Here is an 18883-nt window from a genome sequence, read left to right on the forward strand (position 1 = left end):
GTTTATTTTTAGATTCAATTGTTTTTCAAAGCTGAGAAAACAACCTGCTCTTTAAGTGTCACTATGATGTTTATAAATAAATTTAGATGTTCAACATATTCCTTAAATAAGATAAATTGTTTAGCAAGAGGACAAAATCTAACTTTTAAAAATACATAAAACATTTTTACGTTAAGATAAATTCTTTAGGAGGTGGACAAAAATAAATTTCAATTTTAATATAAGTTAAACATTTTTGGGTTTACATTTAATGCTGAAGATCCAATTATTTTATATTAATGCAAATAACTTTATTACTAAAATATGCTCATATGCTCAAAAGTTAGAAATTTTCTTGGGAATTTTAACATTCTTGTCATATTATTTTTAGATTTTCCGAGAACATATTTCCCATTATTATTTTTGCAATTGAAATTATTCAAAGGACATAAATTACTCTTAATATTTCTGCTTCTAAAACAAAAGTTCAAAAAATAGATCTTCTGCTGCCTTTATTTATAATACTTTTTTTTTTGTATTTTTTGTTTCTTTCTCTATTATAATATATTTTTAAGCAATATAATAACTTTAAAAATATTGTAAAAATGTTTTTCTAGAGAACATTTGTTTATATTTTAAATGCACAAAACATTCTCATTTAAATTTCTATTTTGTAGCAAGCATATCTTTAGAATTTCAAAATCGTATTATTCTGTTTGTTTATTATTTGTTATTTAGTTTCCCGAGAAAATGTTTTCCAACATATTTTCAAAAACAATTCAAATAATTTTCACCGAAATAAATGTCTTTTAATATTTCATTCTTTAAATTCTATAGAATATACCATTCACTCGCATTGAATTTCTGTTTATTTAAAATTTCCAGCTGATATAAAATCACAACAAAGTCAAGCAATAGTGTTGACAACAAATAATTCATGATTCGTATGCATATTTTGGCACTTTTGGCAGAGCTCAAGAGCTGCGAAGCATATTTCTCATGAACAATTAATTAAGATGTGGGATAAATGTCACTTCAGCTTTTGCTTAATACACATTTAACCGCATCTGTGAAAATGGGCGGTAAAAAACAATCTGCAGTTGAATAACGATTCTCATTAAATAGTGTCAGATTTTGTCAGTCGTATAATTATGAAGCAGACATACGATGCACAAAGAACTTGCGATGAGTGCAATTTACAATGGCTGACAATGTGTGAGAGTGTGTGTGTGTGTGTGTCTCTCTGTCTGTGTGTTTGTACAAGATTTATATATTTTCAATTTCCGCTTTTATGAGTGCAATGCGAACATTTTCATGCATGAGCGAATCGAATGACCTCCTCGCCAGCCAGGATGCCAGTCGTATTTATAAACGGCAATAACTATATAGCTATAGAGACTTGTATGTGTGTGTGTGTGTGCATAGATATAGCCATATTTCAATGCACACAAACACACACACAGATGCTCGCCTCGATGGCAACGTTTGAAAATGTTTGAAAGGCTGCAAACGAAAACCGCATGCAATTGCAATTGAACTGCTTATGCAAATGCCAATCAAAATGTTTTTGCTATCCTCCACTACCCCACTCTCCCCTTCCCCCACCATTAATTCTTCTCTCCCTTTCAACCACACACACACGCGTTGGAGGCATAAATATGCAAAGGATGTGGCAACCACAGGCACTTGAGAGTTGCAAGTTGCGAGAGTGAAATTTGCATAAGAAAAAGGCAAACATTGTTGTGCAAATGTTGCTCGGCTTCTCTTCTACTTCTGCTTCTGTTGCTGCTTCTGCTCCAGCTTCTCTCTGCTTCTGTTGGATTTTACCCAAGTAATCTCCATTGAACAGTTATTAAGTTTTGCGTTTATTGCCACCAAAATCCAAGCTGGGTCACATCGCATACTCAAAGGAATGCCCCCAAGGCAAACTGCTCTGTACATTTTGTGTGCATATGCGAAATGAAACGCATACGCCCCGTTGCCCAAGAGAAAATGCTAAAGACGCAGGCAAACGCAGAGGCGGAAGCGGAGGAAAGTCGTAGCAACTGCCTTCATTTTCATGCAAACAAATTTGCATGCCAAAGCGGCAACAACAACAACAACGCCCCAAGGCTCTCTCTCTCTCTCACTCTCCGCCTCTCTGCTCTCTGCTCTCGCAATGTAGCTCTCAAATTCAGGCTGGGCGCGTAGAAAAGCGCAAAAGAAAACGAAGCGAAAAATTTATACAAAAAGTGAACAAACTATGTACATGGCTGAATTCTGCATATGTACACTTATTTTGTACATATATGTATGTACATATGTGTACCTAAAAGCTGTGCTTAGTCGCTGTCGCTGTCGCTGTGGCTGCTGCCAGATGTGAGTGCAACTAATGCTGTCAACCGTGCCACGCCCACACTCTTGTGCGCCCAACTGGCTCATGTGTCGCAGCTAAATCCCTGCACTTTGCCAAACATGTGCACATTATTTTTGCATTTTATATACCTCGCAAAGCACAAAACAAATTCGAGTAGTTTGTGCTGCATCAAATTTCGGAAAATTTTAATTTAAAAAATAAGGAGAGAAATTGGCTTTGTTTTTGTTACAATATATCTTTTCTAAGTACTCAATGTTCAAAGTGTTTAAAAAGAGAAATAAACATTCCGACAACGTTTTAAAATAAAAATATTGTATTTTATTTGGATATCGTTGGATAAAACATATTTGAGAATTTTGTGCTACATAAAATGTCTGCAAAGTCAATATAAAAATCACAAAAATAAAGTAAGAAATTTAATTTGTTTCTCTTCAAAATTAAATAAAAGATACTCTGCAGTTCGTGTTCTGAGTTGTCAATATATCTTGCCTAAGTATTCAGAGTGTTAAAAGATAAAAAGCCTAAACAAAAGTTAATTTTAAATATATTTTAAACATGTAGTATTTGAAGTTCAAAGTTCTATAGCAGATAAACAGCATTCTGACAATGTTAAAAAGAAAATCCTTTAATTGGAATATCCTCGGAATAAAGTGAACAGATTAACCAATCCCTCAAATCAAACTAACAAACTAATAGCAATTCTCTTCTATTAAAGAATTAAAAATAAGATTTTATAAATTTTTTTTAATTACTAGTGGATGCTGCTATCAATCTATCCACGAATTAAGAATAGTTTAATTTAATTAAGAATGTTAAATTTCACTGCCAGTTGTGTTTCTATTTTTTAGTTGTTCAACATTCAAATACAGCAAAGCAAACTCTTTTCTATATAGGGTATATTTGAGCCAGCATCAAGTTTCCCTCCATATTTGCATTTACTTTTCATTTGTGTAGTGTTTTCCATGTTGTTTTTTGCTGAGATGCATTTTGTTAGCTAAGAGAGATTTCTGCCTGTTAGCCTTGTTAAAATATTTAGATATTAAATTCTGGGCGCACCTTTTACCTTTTCGCTTCAGTTTTTTTGCGCAATTTTCACATAAACGTCAAATATAGTGCTTGTCTTGTGTCGCTCTCTCCATATTGCAATTTTCTACTTAGTAATTTTTTTTTTATGTTGCCTTCAGCTTTTCCGACAATTTGCCTTTGTCAACTTAGTTGGTTGCCTGGCAACGACGCGTTTGTCGCATCCTCTCTCCTCGTATTTCTTTACTTTACGAGGTGATGAAGGGCTGAGGCACATTTCCGCTTCCGCTGGCCTTGTGCTCATCCTCATCCTCATCCTCAACCTCATCCTCAACCTCATCTTCATCCTCCAACTCATCTCTATCCTCGTTGTCAAGCTCGCCATTTTCTTGGCGTCCTCTTCTCGTCCTTCGACTCGCTGCTGTCGCTGCTGCTGCACTAAGCCTCAGCTAATGCATATTTGTGCAAGAGCTTTGCATGTAGCTGACGTTAAATTAATTTCCACCAAAGAAATTATAATCTCCTTCTTCCGCTTTCTCATTTTGCAGCTTATTGGCATATTTTAGTTGGCATCCTACAAGTTATTTCAGCTATTTTTAATAATAAGCTTTGCGATTGCAGCTGCCTCACATAAAAACCTCTTTAATATGCAATTTTACCTTGTAAGATAATCGCAATTTAAACACAACTTTATGTTGATGCTTCGAAAAAATAAATATTTTGTAGATTATATGTCATTTGATATAATACAAAGTAAATATTCGTAGTTCTAGGATTAATTGGATTTATGTTATAGATTTTTATGGACTAAGTTACCTAAAAGGAAATGTATTTCTCTCCAAGTACTATAGTCTGCAATAAAGTTTGCTTTAGTTAACTCATTCGAGTTGAAACTATACTCATTATATTACAAGAATCTTTCAGCAAGTTTTCAGAACAGTTCAGTATGTGAAATATAGAGAATAAAACCCATCGCTCAATCTTTGCCTAACATTTTGTCAAACAGATTTATAAACCATCTTTCTAACTACCTTCTGGATTCCAAAATGTTTGTCAATTAAAATCTTTGATTTATGAACATGTATTTGAATATTTTTAGTAATAACTTATTCCAATAAACTCAGAAATATTTCATTAGAACCGAAATCGTCTCATATTAAAACATTTGATACTTACCAAGGAAAGATTTTTTAAATAGCCCTTTTAATAATATGTCTTAATTATATGATATGTTATAAAATCAGAGTTATATTTATATTTCATTATATTATATATAATTTATAATGCACTGCAATATTTTCACTTTAGAAATTTCTTCAATAATTTAATAGTTTCATTATATATTATATATTATATTATATATTCATTCTCTTTTTCAACACTTTTATCGTCGTTTGTTTTCGCTTTGATATGTAGAGTTTCGTTCGCTCTTGGCATTCACCGCGTGCCTTATGGTCAGAATACATAGAGGCCTACAGTGGATACCAGGAGAAAAACGTACCAAACGACGTCACTGAAAGAAACACTGAAAAACAGTTCTTAAAGTCCTCTCAGTCACTTCAATGCGCAACTGGAACTTGTTTAACTTGTGTGAGATGCAAAACAGCTGATGTGCTTTGCTATCCTTGGCAATTAAACGCGCCTCAAGGAGGCGAGGTCCTTTCGAAGGCGAGGCAATGACCCAGCACGCAAAAAGAAGAACTACCGAACCGAACCGCAAGACTTTAGACATCGAACCGGTTTCACTTTTTCGAATAACAACATTTTGTTTGACGTTTTGCGTTATTTTGTTGACGATTTGCGATTGAGTCGACGAGAGCGAGGTCCTGTGTGTGATCCTTGCGAGTGCCGCGATCGAACTGCCCGAATTGCTGAATGCGCAACGCTACAAAACTCTGATCCCGGCCAGAGCCTTAAGTAGTCCCACGATCCCACCTATTTAGGGGTTGATCCCAAGCACGGTAACAGGATCAAGCAGCGCTCTCCCTTTCTCTCTCCCTCTTATGCTGCTGCCTTCCCGCTCGCCCTCGCCCGAAATCCGGTTTTGCAGTAGCCTTTGAATTATCCTGCCAGGCAGCTGCCTGTTTGCCTGCTTGATTCATTCAGAACGTGCATTGGCTTAGGACATACGCATCGAGCGCCCGCTGCTCCTTGTTATTGTTATCCTTGCCGATTTTATGATTATGTGCAACTGTGTGCGTGTGTATGTGTGTGTGTGTGTGTGTCCCTTTTGGCTTTGTTGTTGCTGGCGTCAGCGGCGTTGCAAATGCATTTTTATATCCTGTTTATGCGCGCGCGTTTTTATCAATGGAACTTTGATTTCTCCCTCCCTCTCTCTTCCTCTCTCTCTCTTTCACTCTTTTGCTGGCTTTCTCCCTCGTCAAGTCAACAAAAATATCATGGAAAAGGTGAATGTCATCTGCGACTTTAAGATCTTGATGGTTTCGTCAACTTCGCCACTGTCATTATACTGCGTTTTTATTTCATTATGTATTGAAATTGTTTCTATATTCTTTTGTTATGCAAATTTGGAAGTTGACTCAATATAAATGTTATGCCAGAAAGGGGTTTAGTTGAAATTTATATAAAGCATTTGATCGTAAAAGAGATATAACGATTTAAAGACTTTAAAATTATATGAATATCTAAATTCGCATAAAAGAAAACTGAATACAAAAGTAAAGAGTCTGAAAAGTAATGATGATAAAGTAAATTCACTGATACTCAAGATGTTTAATGTAATAAATATAATACTCAAACTTAATTTTCGTTTTTAAGTCTAAATTTACAGTAATACATCGATTAATCAAATGTACATGTTTGTTTTATTTTAGATGATGCGAACAAAAATATATTGCAGAGTTCTTCACTATGGCTGTAAATATTTTCCTTCTATTCAAGTAAGTACACAATTTGCTTTAATTTAAAATGTATATCGTACGTCTAATATATAAATACCTATACTATTTTGTATATTATTGCATTAGAAAGAATCTGAAATAACCAAAAAGCAGATTTCTTCAATATGGCGTGTATTAAAAATATTCGTCTTCTAATTATGTAAAGAATTTACTATAATTAACAATGAAGATCTCGCGCTTAATTCCTCAATACTTATTTTTTTGTTTATTTTTTAATATATTAGAAAAAAAGCTGACATATTTAATGAAAAGAACACTCGACTCTATCTTTTGTTATCAGCATAGAAATATTAGATAGTAGGTATCTTTTTATTAGTAAGAGTGCTAAGCTTCTATATCTATTCAATGATTCTCTAAATGAAATACTAATGAATATTAAAAATAATAGTAACAATATCAGCAAATAGAAATAGCCTTTTCTTTGTTATTTGATCGTAATGCCACATATTTGTAGCTCTTATATTTAAGAGACATTCTTATGTTGAAATGCTTCAATTGTGCTCTACTCAAATAGCGGATTGAAAAGCGACAACTGCTATTTGCCGATCAATTGCGAGGCGCACTCACAAAATCAGGGCGCATCTGGAAAAACTGCAGACGGAAAAGTCAGCTGTGGCAAAGGTTTTTCTTTAGTCTCGTCATTTTTTTTGGGGGGAGGTTGCATGACAATGGGATAAATGTGCATTGTTGTCGGCAGCAGCAGCAGCAGCTGATCGGCCAGCCAACAACTGTCAATTGAATAGAGAGACAGAGAGACGCCTATCTGTGTGGCGAGAAACTCGTAAGCCGTGCCCCGTGACACACATTTGGCCGAAATACTGACTCGATTCTCTCTCGCTCTCCCTCAATCTTTGCTATAGCGAATTGGCGCCCAAAAAAATGGGAAAAAATAAAACTGAATGGCAACAATAAAGGCAGCGCTAACAAAAGCCAAACGATTTCTGAGAGGCGTTCATAAAAATTGCATCACTTCAGCAGCTGTCAACTGAACTCTGAATATTCTGTTCTGTTCTGTTTGGCTCATGCCAAACAGCTGAGGCTGCAACTGCGATTCTCTTTGCTCACTATTGATTTTAATGCGACACATTGTAGCTACTATTTAAATTTCTCATGCCCGCCCGTCGACTTTTTATCGATTGTCAGCGGATGCTTGAATGCTTTCAAAGTTGCTTCGAGTGGAAGAGGGGAGGATAAAAATAATGTGAAAGCTAAAAGTATCTCGAGTCAGCAAATGACGCGTCACATCACATAAATCTACACAACCACATTGAAGCCAAGTGTGCATAAGAAATATGCAAATAACTGAAGGGCAACACTGAGAGAAATTGGTAATGAAATTTAAAAAATTCTTTATATAATTCCCTAAAGTCACTTAGTTTAATAAGAATTTAACTACGACTTCTATTTAGATATTTTATATCAAGTTTTATCTTATAATTTTATAACAATTTCCTTAATACAGAGAATAAATTTTACAATTTAAATAGTATATATAAAGTTACCAAAATTAAATAGAAATTATTATCAGATGGTCTTAGGATCGTTTGTTAAAAATATTTCATAGCAAAACGTTCCATTAAACGAGTCACTTATAAACCTTGAACTTAATTTGTTGTTGGAAATAGAAATCGTCCTGAGACTTTTCTTATTGTCAAATAATAGAATGATCTTAATAAGCAAAAGTATCTTCGCTTAATAACAGCTTTTTGAAGAAAATCTGTGTAATTGCTTAAGAGTGTTTATGATGTTATACTATTAAATTGGACCAAAATTGTTTTAAAGAAAGGTAATGTCCAACAAATATTTTCTGATATGTACAACAATATTTTTAAATAAGAAAATTTCTTAAGGAAAACAAATATTTTGAAGGCTTTCCTAAAGATATTGCCTATTGCTAACTTCTTTTTTTTTATCCAAAACATTAAGAAGCAATAATTTTAAAAGGATATTTTAAGAATAGTCTGAAGGCATTAGTTGCTCTTTCTCATTGCATTGCAATAAAATAATAATAACAATTATGAAATATTTTATGATGCATGTGAAATACAACTTATTAAGTTTCTGTTTCAACTGTTTAGTTGTTTTTTCTGTCAGTGTACTCCAAGTTTATTTAGTTTTGCTTTTCTGCTGGCTGCTGTTGTGCTGTAGAAATGTTTATGCCTGTTCTCTTGTGGCTTTTATGTAGACACACAAATACAGAGGCAGATGCAGACAGCATACGAGACACACACACACACTCACACAGCCACAACCACAGAACAGACATGCAAATGGTGTCCTGTGTCTAGCTTCCACTGTACTCGTATATCCCATGGCGAAGCTGTCTCAATGGTTGGCAATTAGCTGTTGTTGTTGCTGTTGCTGTTGTTGTTGTTCTCATCGCTGTCGCATTGCTGTCATATGAGCACTTAAACATGATTTTAATGTCAATGGCTTCCACGCTCTTTTCCCTCTCTCTCTCTCTCTCTCTTCACAAAAACCGCCTCAGACAAAGACAACGACAACGAAGCAAGGAAAAAATAAAAGACAAGAATGTTTGTTTACTCGCAAAGAAGATGAAAGTGTTAGAGGTCGTAGCACCTTTTTTTATATAGATTTTACTTTTCAGCTTGATGAGCTTCACAAACTTGGTTGTATGTGTGTTGTTGGCTGCTGTTTAATTTGCTGTAAAGGACACTGAACAGCCGCAGGATGCACGTTAGCTGTTCGTTGGCAGCAAGTGCAATTAAAGTGGAAATTAATTGGCGAATTAGTGAAGCAAGAAGCAGCAGCACTTAAAGCAGAATTTCATGATTGATTTTGTATATAAATAGTCGTTGTCTCTCTTTGATGATTTCACTACTACTACGACTAAAAACTATGATGCATCACTTAATCAACTCTTTGGTAACTTTTAATGCCCAAAAGTTGAGCTCACCGAAAAAGTTTTGCCGAACAACTTTTTGGCAGCCTTCAACTTTAAGCTCAAAGCCTCAATTCTTTTTCGACAGCATAAAAGGAAAATGACTTTCCGGTGCACAAGAACAAAAAAAAGAAAAAAAGCAGCAAAACTTTTGCTGCTGCACAAATGAAGTCGCTGTTCAAAAGTTGCGGCCAAACAAATTTTTAACGCCAGCGAAGCGTAAGAGATAAATAAGACTCGAGTGAAGTACGGGAAAAAGTAAAGAAAAGCGATGAAAGAACAAACAAGTTTGCTATGATTTTTATGCAAAGCACGTTCGCGAGTGAAACGAAAATGTTGCACGTCGCACCTGCAACGAGAGTCACATAAAAATGTCATTTCCTTCCGCGCGCACACACACACCTCACTCAAAAGGAGAAAGAGAAACGAGAAACGAGGAGGAGAACGGGCAACAAACCTGCCATTAATGGCCACCGATGTACACACATTTGTGCAGCAAGCAAAAAGCAAAAAGGAAAAAGGTAAAAAAAAAAAGATAAAGCTTTTGCTAGTACGACAAATCATCAACTGCGAATACATCCTCATCATCAGCAGCAGAGGAGAATGGACAACAACAAAAACGTATTTTTGGGTGCGGTCCTTGACATCGCGTACGACGCATGACATTCGCCTCCCTACGAATGTGTCTCTCTGTATGTGTGTGTGTGTGTGCTTCCTTTGCCTCTGTGCTTCAGAGATTCACAGGGTTGCCTGCTGCGAATACTCGTTTCGAATTCACGATGAACTCGATTTTACGACAGCACCCGCAGCCATCAACACAGCGACGATGCCGATGCTGTCCAGAGAGATGCTCACTGTTAAGTGTATGTGTTTGTATGGGTGTGTGTGTATCGCACTCCCACACACACACTCACATCTTCCAAGAGGCTTGTGTGAAATTTGGCAACTCACGAAAGCCTCCAAAGGCAGCTCCCTAACTTATTTATTTAGTGGAAAATTATTCGCAGTCTGTTTTGCACCCAGCATTCTATGGGGATTTTCAATGCTGACACTTGAGTTCATAAGCATTTCATACGATGCATGAAAACTGAACTTAACCGTTGTATATTACAGCTTATAAAATATTATAGTTTGTATACACATTTTGAAAAATCAATGTCAGAAATATAGATTCTTACATTAATTATATTTTAGATTCTCATTTCTAACACTCAATGTGTGTGGGTTTGAGAATTTTTTAATACAAATTTATAAAAATCATTAAGTGAGTCTTTATTAAATATACTTTCAGTAAAATATATTTTATTTGGCAATGAAAATACAATTTTTGAAACTTATAATTCATAGAAATCATTAATATACTTCCAACAAAATATATTTTGTTTTGCAATGAAAATACAATTCAATATTCAGAAATTTATAATATCATGAAATGAGTTTTTTTCTTAGCTTTCAATTCAGTAGACATTTTGTCGGTACACATGTTTTAAACAGATCAAATATGTTAACCCATGTGGCATATATTTCACAGTTCGAAAAAAAACATTTTAAATTTATTAAAAATTAAGAAGAAAGTTCGTAATGATCTTTTAACCAAAAAAATGTGTGTACTATGTTGAATCTTTTATTTTAATTATATTTTATAAGAAATATTAGATAGTATACTCACTCACTATTGCCTTGTCATTTATGATCATCTTGAGTGATGTTTGCAGAACGACAACAATAAGAAGTGTGTAGTAAGTAGTAGAGGAGTAGAACGACAGCAATATTAACAACAACAACATCAACATCAATAACAACAATGACAACACCAAATGAATTTAACAGACATATAGACGTATATTCCATTACAACATCAAGTACATACCCATTGGCGATATACCGCGCACTTTCAACGTTTTTAAGTTAGTTTCTCTCTTTTCTTTTGATTCGCAAAATAATTATATGTTACATGGCATTTGTTGTCAGCACTTTTTACTTGAATTATAGTAATATTTTATAGATTTGATGTATTTTTTGTTATTTTTTTTTTTTTGTATTTGCACAGAGTTTTCACTTTTGATCGATTTCATTTTTTTTTCTCTCTTCTTTTTTTTTGCTCCAGCTGTTGTGTGTTAAATTTGTCAAGTGTATGTGAGTGTGTGTTGATGATCAGCCTTGAAGCTACAAAATATATAATTAATTATTTTACTGTCAACCGTCGAGTGTTTAGTGTGTGTTAGTATTGGTGTCTAACTGTCTGGTCCAGTGTCGAGTGTCGCGCGTTCTGATTTTGCTTTCCTTTATTTCTTTCATTTTCATTTTCTTTTTATTTTATTTTTGCAGTCAGTCAGCCAGCCATTTGTCATGTACAAGTGTCTTCCCCCCCCTCTCGCTAGTCTCTGTGTGTGTGCGTGTGTAGGTGTCTCAGTGTCTCAGTGTCTCAGTGTATTTGTGTGCAGCAGGAGGAACTCTGGAGGCCGTGGCAAAACGCTGATCGCTGAGCGTTTCGTTCTGTGTGTTTGAATTACGTGTGTAAAGCGCAGCACCAAGCGCACTAGTTGACGCCTAAACGTCTACTACGAATTGCGTTTGTTGTAGCGAACCCCAATTTCGAAAAATTCCAAATGGCGGCACACGCACACTACCGCAAAAGCAGCGACTGCGACATCGGCAGCATCGCAGCAGCAGCAGCATCTGCTGCTCACTCAAACTTGCGCAGCAGTAGCTCGCTCTCTGCTTGTGATTTATGTACAAAATGGCAAAAGCAACAACAAAATGATACAAAATACACTCACACACTGATGCATGTACATTAGTACAGCATCCGACACACACACACACACTGAGAGAGAGAGACACATGACTCATGCATGAACTGCGCTGCTCGCAGCGGCGACTTAATCCCAACAGTGTCCTGTTTTTGGGGGTGGCATTGGGCAAGCTCCCAGGCCGAGTATTCCGTTTATTACATAGTTGCTTCTCTTCTCTATATATATATACTGCCAACAAATATATATACAATTCAATATATACATATATATATACATATATATGTATATACATTTAGCTAGGTGAAGGCAGGCAGACTGTTGCTGCCGGCTTTCGATTTTGAGCGCTTTTTGCAGCAGCCTCCCAGCAAAAGCTTTTTGAGTGAGTTTCGCTTTTTGGTGTATGTTTCCTTTATTTTGTTGTTGCTCGCTCTTAATTTTATGCTTAATGTTTGCAATTTGGACTTGAGAGCAGCGCTTTAATTTAAGCACGTCCATTAATTTAACTGCGCTGCTGTATAATAAATTTAATGGCATTCGAAATAATTAGAAATACTTAAGTATGAGTCTCAATTTATAACATACTTTTTCGCTGCTCAAATTTGCTATTATTACTGCTTTATAATTTGCAATATTGCGCTTAATTTTTAACTTGATTTTCATTTCAAATGTCTTTCCACTTCATTCCCTTCCCAAAACCTTACTTGCTAAACTTTTGCTCAAAAGCTCTGCTCAAAAAAAGCGACGCTTTTTGCTGTTGCTGCTGAGAGCAAGTTTCTGTTCTCTGCCAAGGTGAGAGTAAGAGATAACCACAACAACAACAACAAAAACGAGTGATGAGCTGATGAAGAAGAAGTTGCAAAAAGCAGCAGCAGCAGCAGCATCATAAAAATCCATTTTTATGGTCCCACCAAACAGCGCTGCCTCAGTTGCCGTCGCAGTCGCTGCTTACTGCTGCCTCTGCTGCTGCTGTTCTGGCTGGGACACACAAACCACCCCGCAGCCGAAAAACGACAAAAAAAAAAAGATTAAGTGAGAAATGGGCAAAAGGGGGTCACGGGGTGTTGATGCTGCTGCTGCTGCTGGGGTGGCGAGTACCAAAAATGTATGAAATTTTACTGCCTGCCAACGTCAACAGAAACTTCAAACTTTGCTGCCGCAGTCGCAGTCGCTGTCGCTGTCGCTTCAGCTGCTCTTCTGCTGCTCCTGCTGAGTGGCTTTGAGTGAGCGCGTGGAATGTTGCCATATGCCGCCATATGTACACATTTATACATACCAAAATCTGCTCTCTACACTCTCTTCTTTAGCTGACTGTCCTTGTCGCTCGCCTCGCTGCCTCTCGCTCTAACACACGCCACAGTGGCTGCTGTGTGAGTTGTTTGCGTAGCATCAGCAGCAGCTTCATGCTGGGTACAGTTTCTCTGCAGCAGCAACAGCAGCAGAGCGGCGTTAGGCAGCGACTGCGACGTTGACAGCGCAGTTGGCAATAGACTGTGTCCGTCCCTTCATCCCAAGCGTCCAGACGTGCAGACTTTTGACTGTATGTGTGTGTGTGTGTGTGACTGTGAGTGTTTGTGTGTGGGGGGTGACCACTTTTTCGTGCTTGACGATGCCTGCTTCATGTTGTTTTTGCTGCTGCTATTTCTTTGATTGCCATCGCACAGGGTGCTGCAGCTTAAGCTGCTGCCGCCCTTAACTGCGATTAATCAAGCCCAATTAAATCAATATTAATATAAGCTTATGTTATATTGTAGTAAAGTCGACTATCTCAAAGTTGATTTAACTATGCAAACACCCTGTATAATTAGAAAGTTGCAAAGCAAGTAGAATAAGGTGACTCTGATTTATGTTAATAACTTTGTCAAAGCTCAAATAAAACTCATGGCACACTCTGCCTTAATTACACTCGAGAATTTGCATAGCTTGGGCACCCTGTATGACACTGTAGGATATGTATACTGAATAACAGAAGAGTAAATTTAGATTTAGTATTCTATTTGCCTAAACATATGCTGTAAGTGCTATAATAAGCGTTAACTTACATTTAGAAAGAAGCCTTTAAATTTCTATAGCCTAGTCACCCTGTATTTGCCACCAATATTAGCGATATACAGCCATTATCTTGTACAAATGAGTAAAATGGCTATTAAAAGTAGTCGAAATTAAATTACTAGTACAGATCAATCTTCTTTGGCATGCAGACACCCTGTATATAATATAAATAACGCCTAAGAGGCAGCAAATTAAACTCGTCGCCCTGTATTTGACCCTAAACAATACTCACTTTACTCTATACGATATAATAAACTCAATATCAATACTTAAATAGAATATATAAATAGAATACAAAAATTGGACACCCTGTATTTAAAATATTCAATGTTAAACAACGCCTAATAGGCTGCAATTTAGATTTAATAAGGCCAAAATCAGTATACGACCCGCATAGCAATCTTTTGCCATCAAATTGACAACGACAAAGACAAAGTGTGTCTCACTGTGTGTGGGAGTGCTGGCGTTGACACCCTGTATCTATCTATCTAGCTGGCCTGGCTGGCTGGTCATATTTAAGTTTAACAAGTACATAAGCACTTGGCTTTAAGCACATAAACAGCGAAATGGAATTAAGTTTGCATAGCAAAGAAACATAAACTGCTACAATTACAATAACAAGAGGCGGTCCGGCCCGCCTCCGAGCACAAAAATTGAAACTAGTCTAAAACAACAAACAGCAGACAAACAAGAATAATAAAATATATACATATCAACACACATACACACACACTCACATACTATAGAGAGAAAGCCTGTTAAAGTTTTTTTTATTATTTTGCCAATGGCACAGAGAGCAAAAGAGAAGCGACAACAACAACAAAAAATAAAAGAAAAGGGGGAAAAAAAGAGAATTGAGTATGTAATTTATAATACCCTTTGTGCTCGGTGCTGCTTTGTGCTTGTGAAAAGTGAAAATAAGTATGTGCAGCTGTGTGTGTGTGTGTGTGTGTGTGTGTGTGGGTGTGTTTGTATATGTCAAATACTTTATACCACACTCACACACACTCACACAAATGCAGTTGAATGGCTGTCGCGCGATGCTTTTTCGCCGCTTGTCGTTTGTGTCGGGCAAATAGTTAAAACTAAAATAAATTTAGTTGTTGTCCAACACACACACGCGCACACAGACACACACACAAAAGATAGCGACGCCATTTTTGTGCACGTTCTTCGTTCTTCGTCCCAACTCGCAAGCGGCGCTGATAAGTATGCAATGCTTGTTTGGCTTTGGCTGCTGCTTCTTCTTCTTCGTCGTTGCCATCGCACGAAATCTCATTATATTTGTTTTATTTTATTTGCTGCCACATCGTCATTTTCTTCTTCAGCTGCTTCTGCTTGGCTGTTACTTCTTCTCTTTTATTTTCGGCTTTTTATGTCTATTTTCTATGGTTTTGGCCAAAGTACTTTTCTATGTATACACCGACTACCGACTGCTGACTTTGGGCCAGTTAACAGCCCAGCCCAGCTTCCCTTCCCCCTCTCTCTTCTCTTACTCCTACTCCTTGCAGGCACATCATTGTCATCTACTTACTTACTACTACTTACTGCGTGCTTAGTTATTGTTTTAGTGTGGCCTTTTGTTTCAAAATTATTAACAATGGACTTTGCCAAGTGAAAGGTGCTTTACTGCCGCGGTAGACAGGTGACGCAAAGAGTGGGGGAAGGAAAAGCTGGCTAACAAATGCTGGTAATAGCATTTAATGCACCTGCAAACATACACACACACACAAACACACAGACACTAGAAGTTAAGACGCTTTGTTCTTTGTTCCCATTGTCATATTGCAACGCTTACTGCAGCTGCTAGATAGAGAGAGAGAGAGAGAGAAAAACGTGAAAGAGATAGCGAGAGAAACACTTTAGCAGCGCGCGAAGCGACGGACGCAATCATCATCATCATCATCGTTATTATCATCGTCATCATGAGCGCACATAAGCCGCTTTATAAATGAAGCATTTGCCGTGTGTTTGTCCATTATTTATTATTTATTTTCGTTGCGCTTAATTTTCACTCATTTGAAGCGCTGCTGCTGCTGCTGCTCTTGTTGTTTGTTGGCTTTGTTGCGGCCTTGTCCATCGTCCTCTATCGTCCTTCGTCCCTCAACTGCCCCATTTCATTTAATTGCGAAATTGCAAGCTAATGATCTAATTCTATATTTATACACACTGAACACATTTGCATGATGTCGCATTAAACCATTTAAATTTATGTGATTCGCTGTTGAAATATTTAAACACTCTGCTGTCGAATTTACGACGAAAATAAAGAGGATTAAATATAGTTTATAAAAATAAAATTGCGGTTTTTCACATCTTAAGTCTTACAACGTTTATTTATTAATAAAGTGAATGTTCTAAATCTTAATTTTAATATTTACTAAAATACTACAAAACAAGTAAGAAGGCTCGCGTCGAGTGTGTTCAACTGTGAAAGACCTTTTGAATCAAAGCAAAAGAGTGACGTATTAATTTTAAAATATAACGAATTAATATACCACCAAAATATTTAGTATATTGATATACCACATTCAAAATATACCATAGAGTCCAAAGTATACCAGATTGACAGCCAAAACAATTAATGTCTATCATTTACAATTCGAATCTGTTGAAGAATGTAAAATATTGTTTAGGAAATAATGATCAATTTAAGATTAAACTATTCTATGGAATCGATGTTCTAAACTTTATTCTAATTTGATATCATAAAGAGAATAAATCATAGAAAAAGTTTACCCCCTTCTATATTTATTTAATGTAATTTCGATTTTTATTTTTTAAAACAGCACAAATAAAACTTTAATTAAAAATTTCTTTAAATTTTGCATACCAAATTTAATTTCAAAATTTGTGCCATTTATTTCTAAAAATTCCACAATTTCCCACCGTCTACGATAATTGAGGGATTTAACGAAAAAAACAAACACGTATGATAAAGCAAGCATAGACAATACAATACATGAGTTCAGATATTTATTTCGGTTTTTGAGTTAATCCAATAAAGAACGTTTCATACCAGCTTCAAAAGTGGTCATCCAATTGGATACCGCAAAAGAAAGAAAGCAAACAATTTGATTCGCTGAACGAGTAACGATTAATGATCGTGCGAGCTCAGTAAAGAGATATTTGTTATTTACCTCTCAACGCAAACTAATTAAAATGGCATCGAGTCGTGTTAATCTTTCGAATTTGGCCCTCGAGAATCGTTTGGTTGGTGGCAAATATCGTTTATTGAAATCAATTGGCAGCGGATCCTTTGGCGAAATCTATCAGGGCATCAACACACAGGACGGCAAGGATGTGGCCGTGAAAATCGAAGCAGCCGACGTCAAGTATCCGCTGTTGCGTTACGAATCAAAGGTTTACGATCAGATCGGACCACACGCCGGATTGCCAACATTTTTGCACTATGGCAGCGAGAAGCGTTTCAATGCACTCGTCATGGAACTGTTGGGACCCTCGCTCGAGGATCTGTTCAATCTGTGCCATCGTCGCTTCTCCCTGAAGACGGTGCTGATGATCAGCGATCAGCTGTTGATGCGTCTGGAGTGTGTGCATCTGCATAGTTTCATACATCGCGACGTCAAGCCGGATAACTTTCTGATGGGACTGGGCAGGCACAGCAATAAGTTGTATTTGATTGATTTTGGTCTGGCCAAGCACTTCGAGGATCCGGTTAGTCATCAGCATATTCCGTATCGCGAGGATCGCAATTTAACCGGCACTGCGCGTTATGCCTCGATCAATGCTCAGCGTGGTATTGAGCAATCGCGTCGCGATGATCTCGAGTCCTTGGCCTATTGCATCATGTACTTTAATATGGGAAAATTGCCGTGGCAAGGTGTTGTGGCTGCCAACAAGCAGCAGAAGTATGAAAAGATCTGGGAACTGAAGCAGAGCATGTGCATCGATGAAGTCTTTAGGAATTGGCCCAATGAGTTTGCCCTGTTTATCAAGTACACACGCAACTTACGCTTTACCGATGCTCCCGATTATGTTTACTTGCGGCAACTGTTTCGCTTTCTATTCCGCCAGCAGAATCATCAATACGATCACGTCTACGATTGGACACTGCTGCAGCAGGAGCAAAAGGAACGCGATCGTGATCGTGAGTATCGACGTCGTGCCAAGCAGATGCTCGAACAGGAGTTGGGACGTCGTCAGCGGGTGAAATTGCAACGCGATGAGATCGGAGATAGCAGCATTAAACCGTTGAAGCATAAGACAGCCGAAGAGCGAAGGCATCGCAAGTGAAGCACTTTGAAGCATTCAAGTTTCTTTAAACGTGACACATTTGTGGCACATTTTAGTCAAAATTATTGGAAAAAAGAACTCATATTGCAGATTGCATATAAGTATTATATAGAAGATTTTATTGTTAAATTGTTGAAATGTTTTACATAGTTCAGTTTCCCTACTTTGCCCGCAAACTTCAAATAAATTATTGCACAAGCAAATAAGCGAACATTTCTTTAGAATTTATATTTTGTTTTCATTCTTCTAAGTTAAAAAAAAGTAAAGTACAAACTTCTTTAATTTCTAATATTTCATTTTGTTTCCCCAATAAAATTGAAACCAAAAATATTCAATATCAACTAGCGAAATTTATTTTGTTTTAATTTGGCACATTTTGTACTCTATGGTATATTTAGAATCTAGTAGTTTATCGACTTACCAATTATATCCTTCGGTATATTTTTATATATATTTTCGATTTATTATTTTGGTATATTTTAATAATATTACCACACTGTAGAGTATACTTTATTGTAGCTATCTTACTTGTTTTATATTGTTTTTATAATTTCTACCTTGGTATAAAATTGTAAAGCAAAAAAGCATACTAAATCATATTCATATTTTATTTTGTATGAAATTGGCTGACCTCTTCCAA

General features: G+C 36.5%; 1 protein-coding gene across 1 annotated transcript; it reads left to right on the forward strand.

Moving 5' to 3' along the window:
- Window positions 1–16929: 16929 nt before the first annotated feature.
- LOC133850053 (casein kinase I) lies at window positions 16930–18431 on the forward strand. Its single transcript, XM_062286011.1, has one exon. It carries the CDS (start codon window positions 17149–17151, stop codon window positions 18241–18243), a length of 1095 nt encoding a protein of 364 aa, XP_062141995.1. The 5' UTR covers window positions 16930–17148; the 3' UTR covers window positions 18244–18431.
- The last annotated feature ends 452 nt before the right edge of the window (window positions 18432–18883 follow it).

Source organism: Drosophila sulfurigaster, chromosome 2L, assembly GCF_023558435.1.
Source record: "Drosophila sulfurigaster albostrigata strain 15112-1811.04 chromosome 2L, ASM2355843v2, whole genome shotgun sequence".
Lineage (NCBI taxonomy): Eukaryota > Metazoa > Arthropoda > Insecta > Diptera > Drosophilidae > Drosophila > Drosophila sulfurigaster.

Coding starts and splice junctions, on each gene's coding strand:
- LOC133850053 (XM_062286011.1), top strand. CDS start 17,149: ATGGCATCGAGTCGTGTTAATCTTTCGAATTTGGCCCTCGAGAATCGT.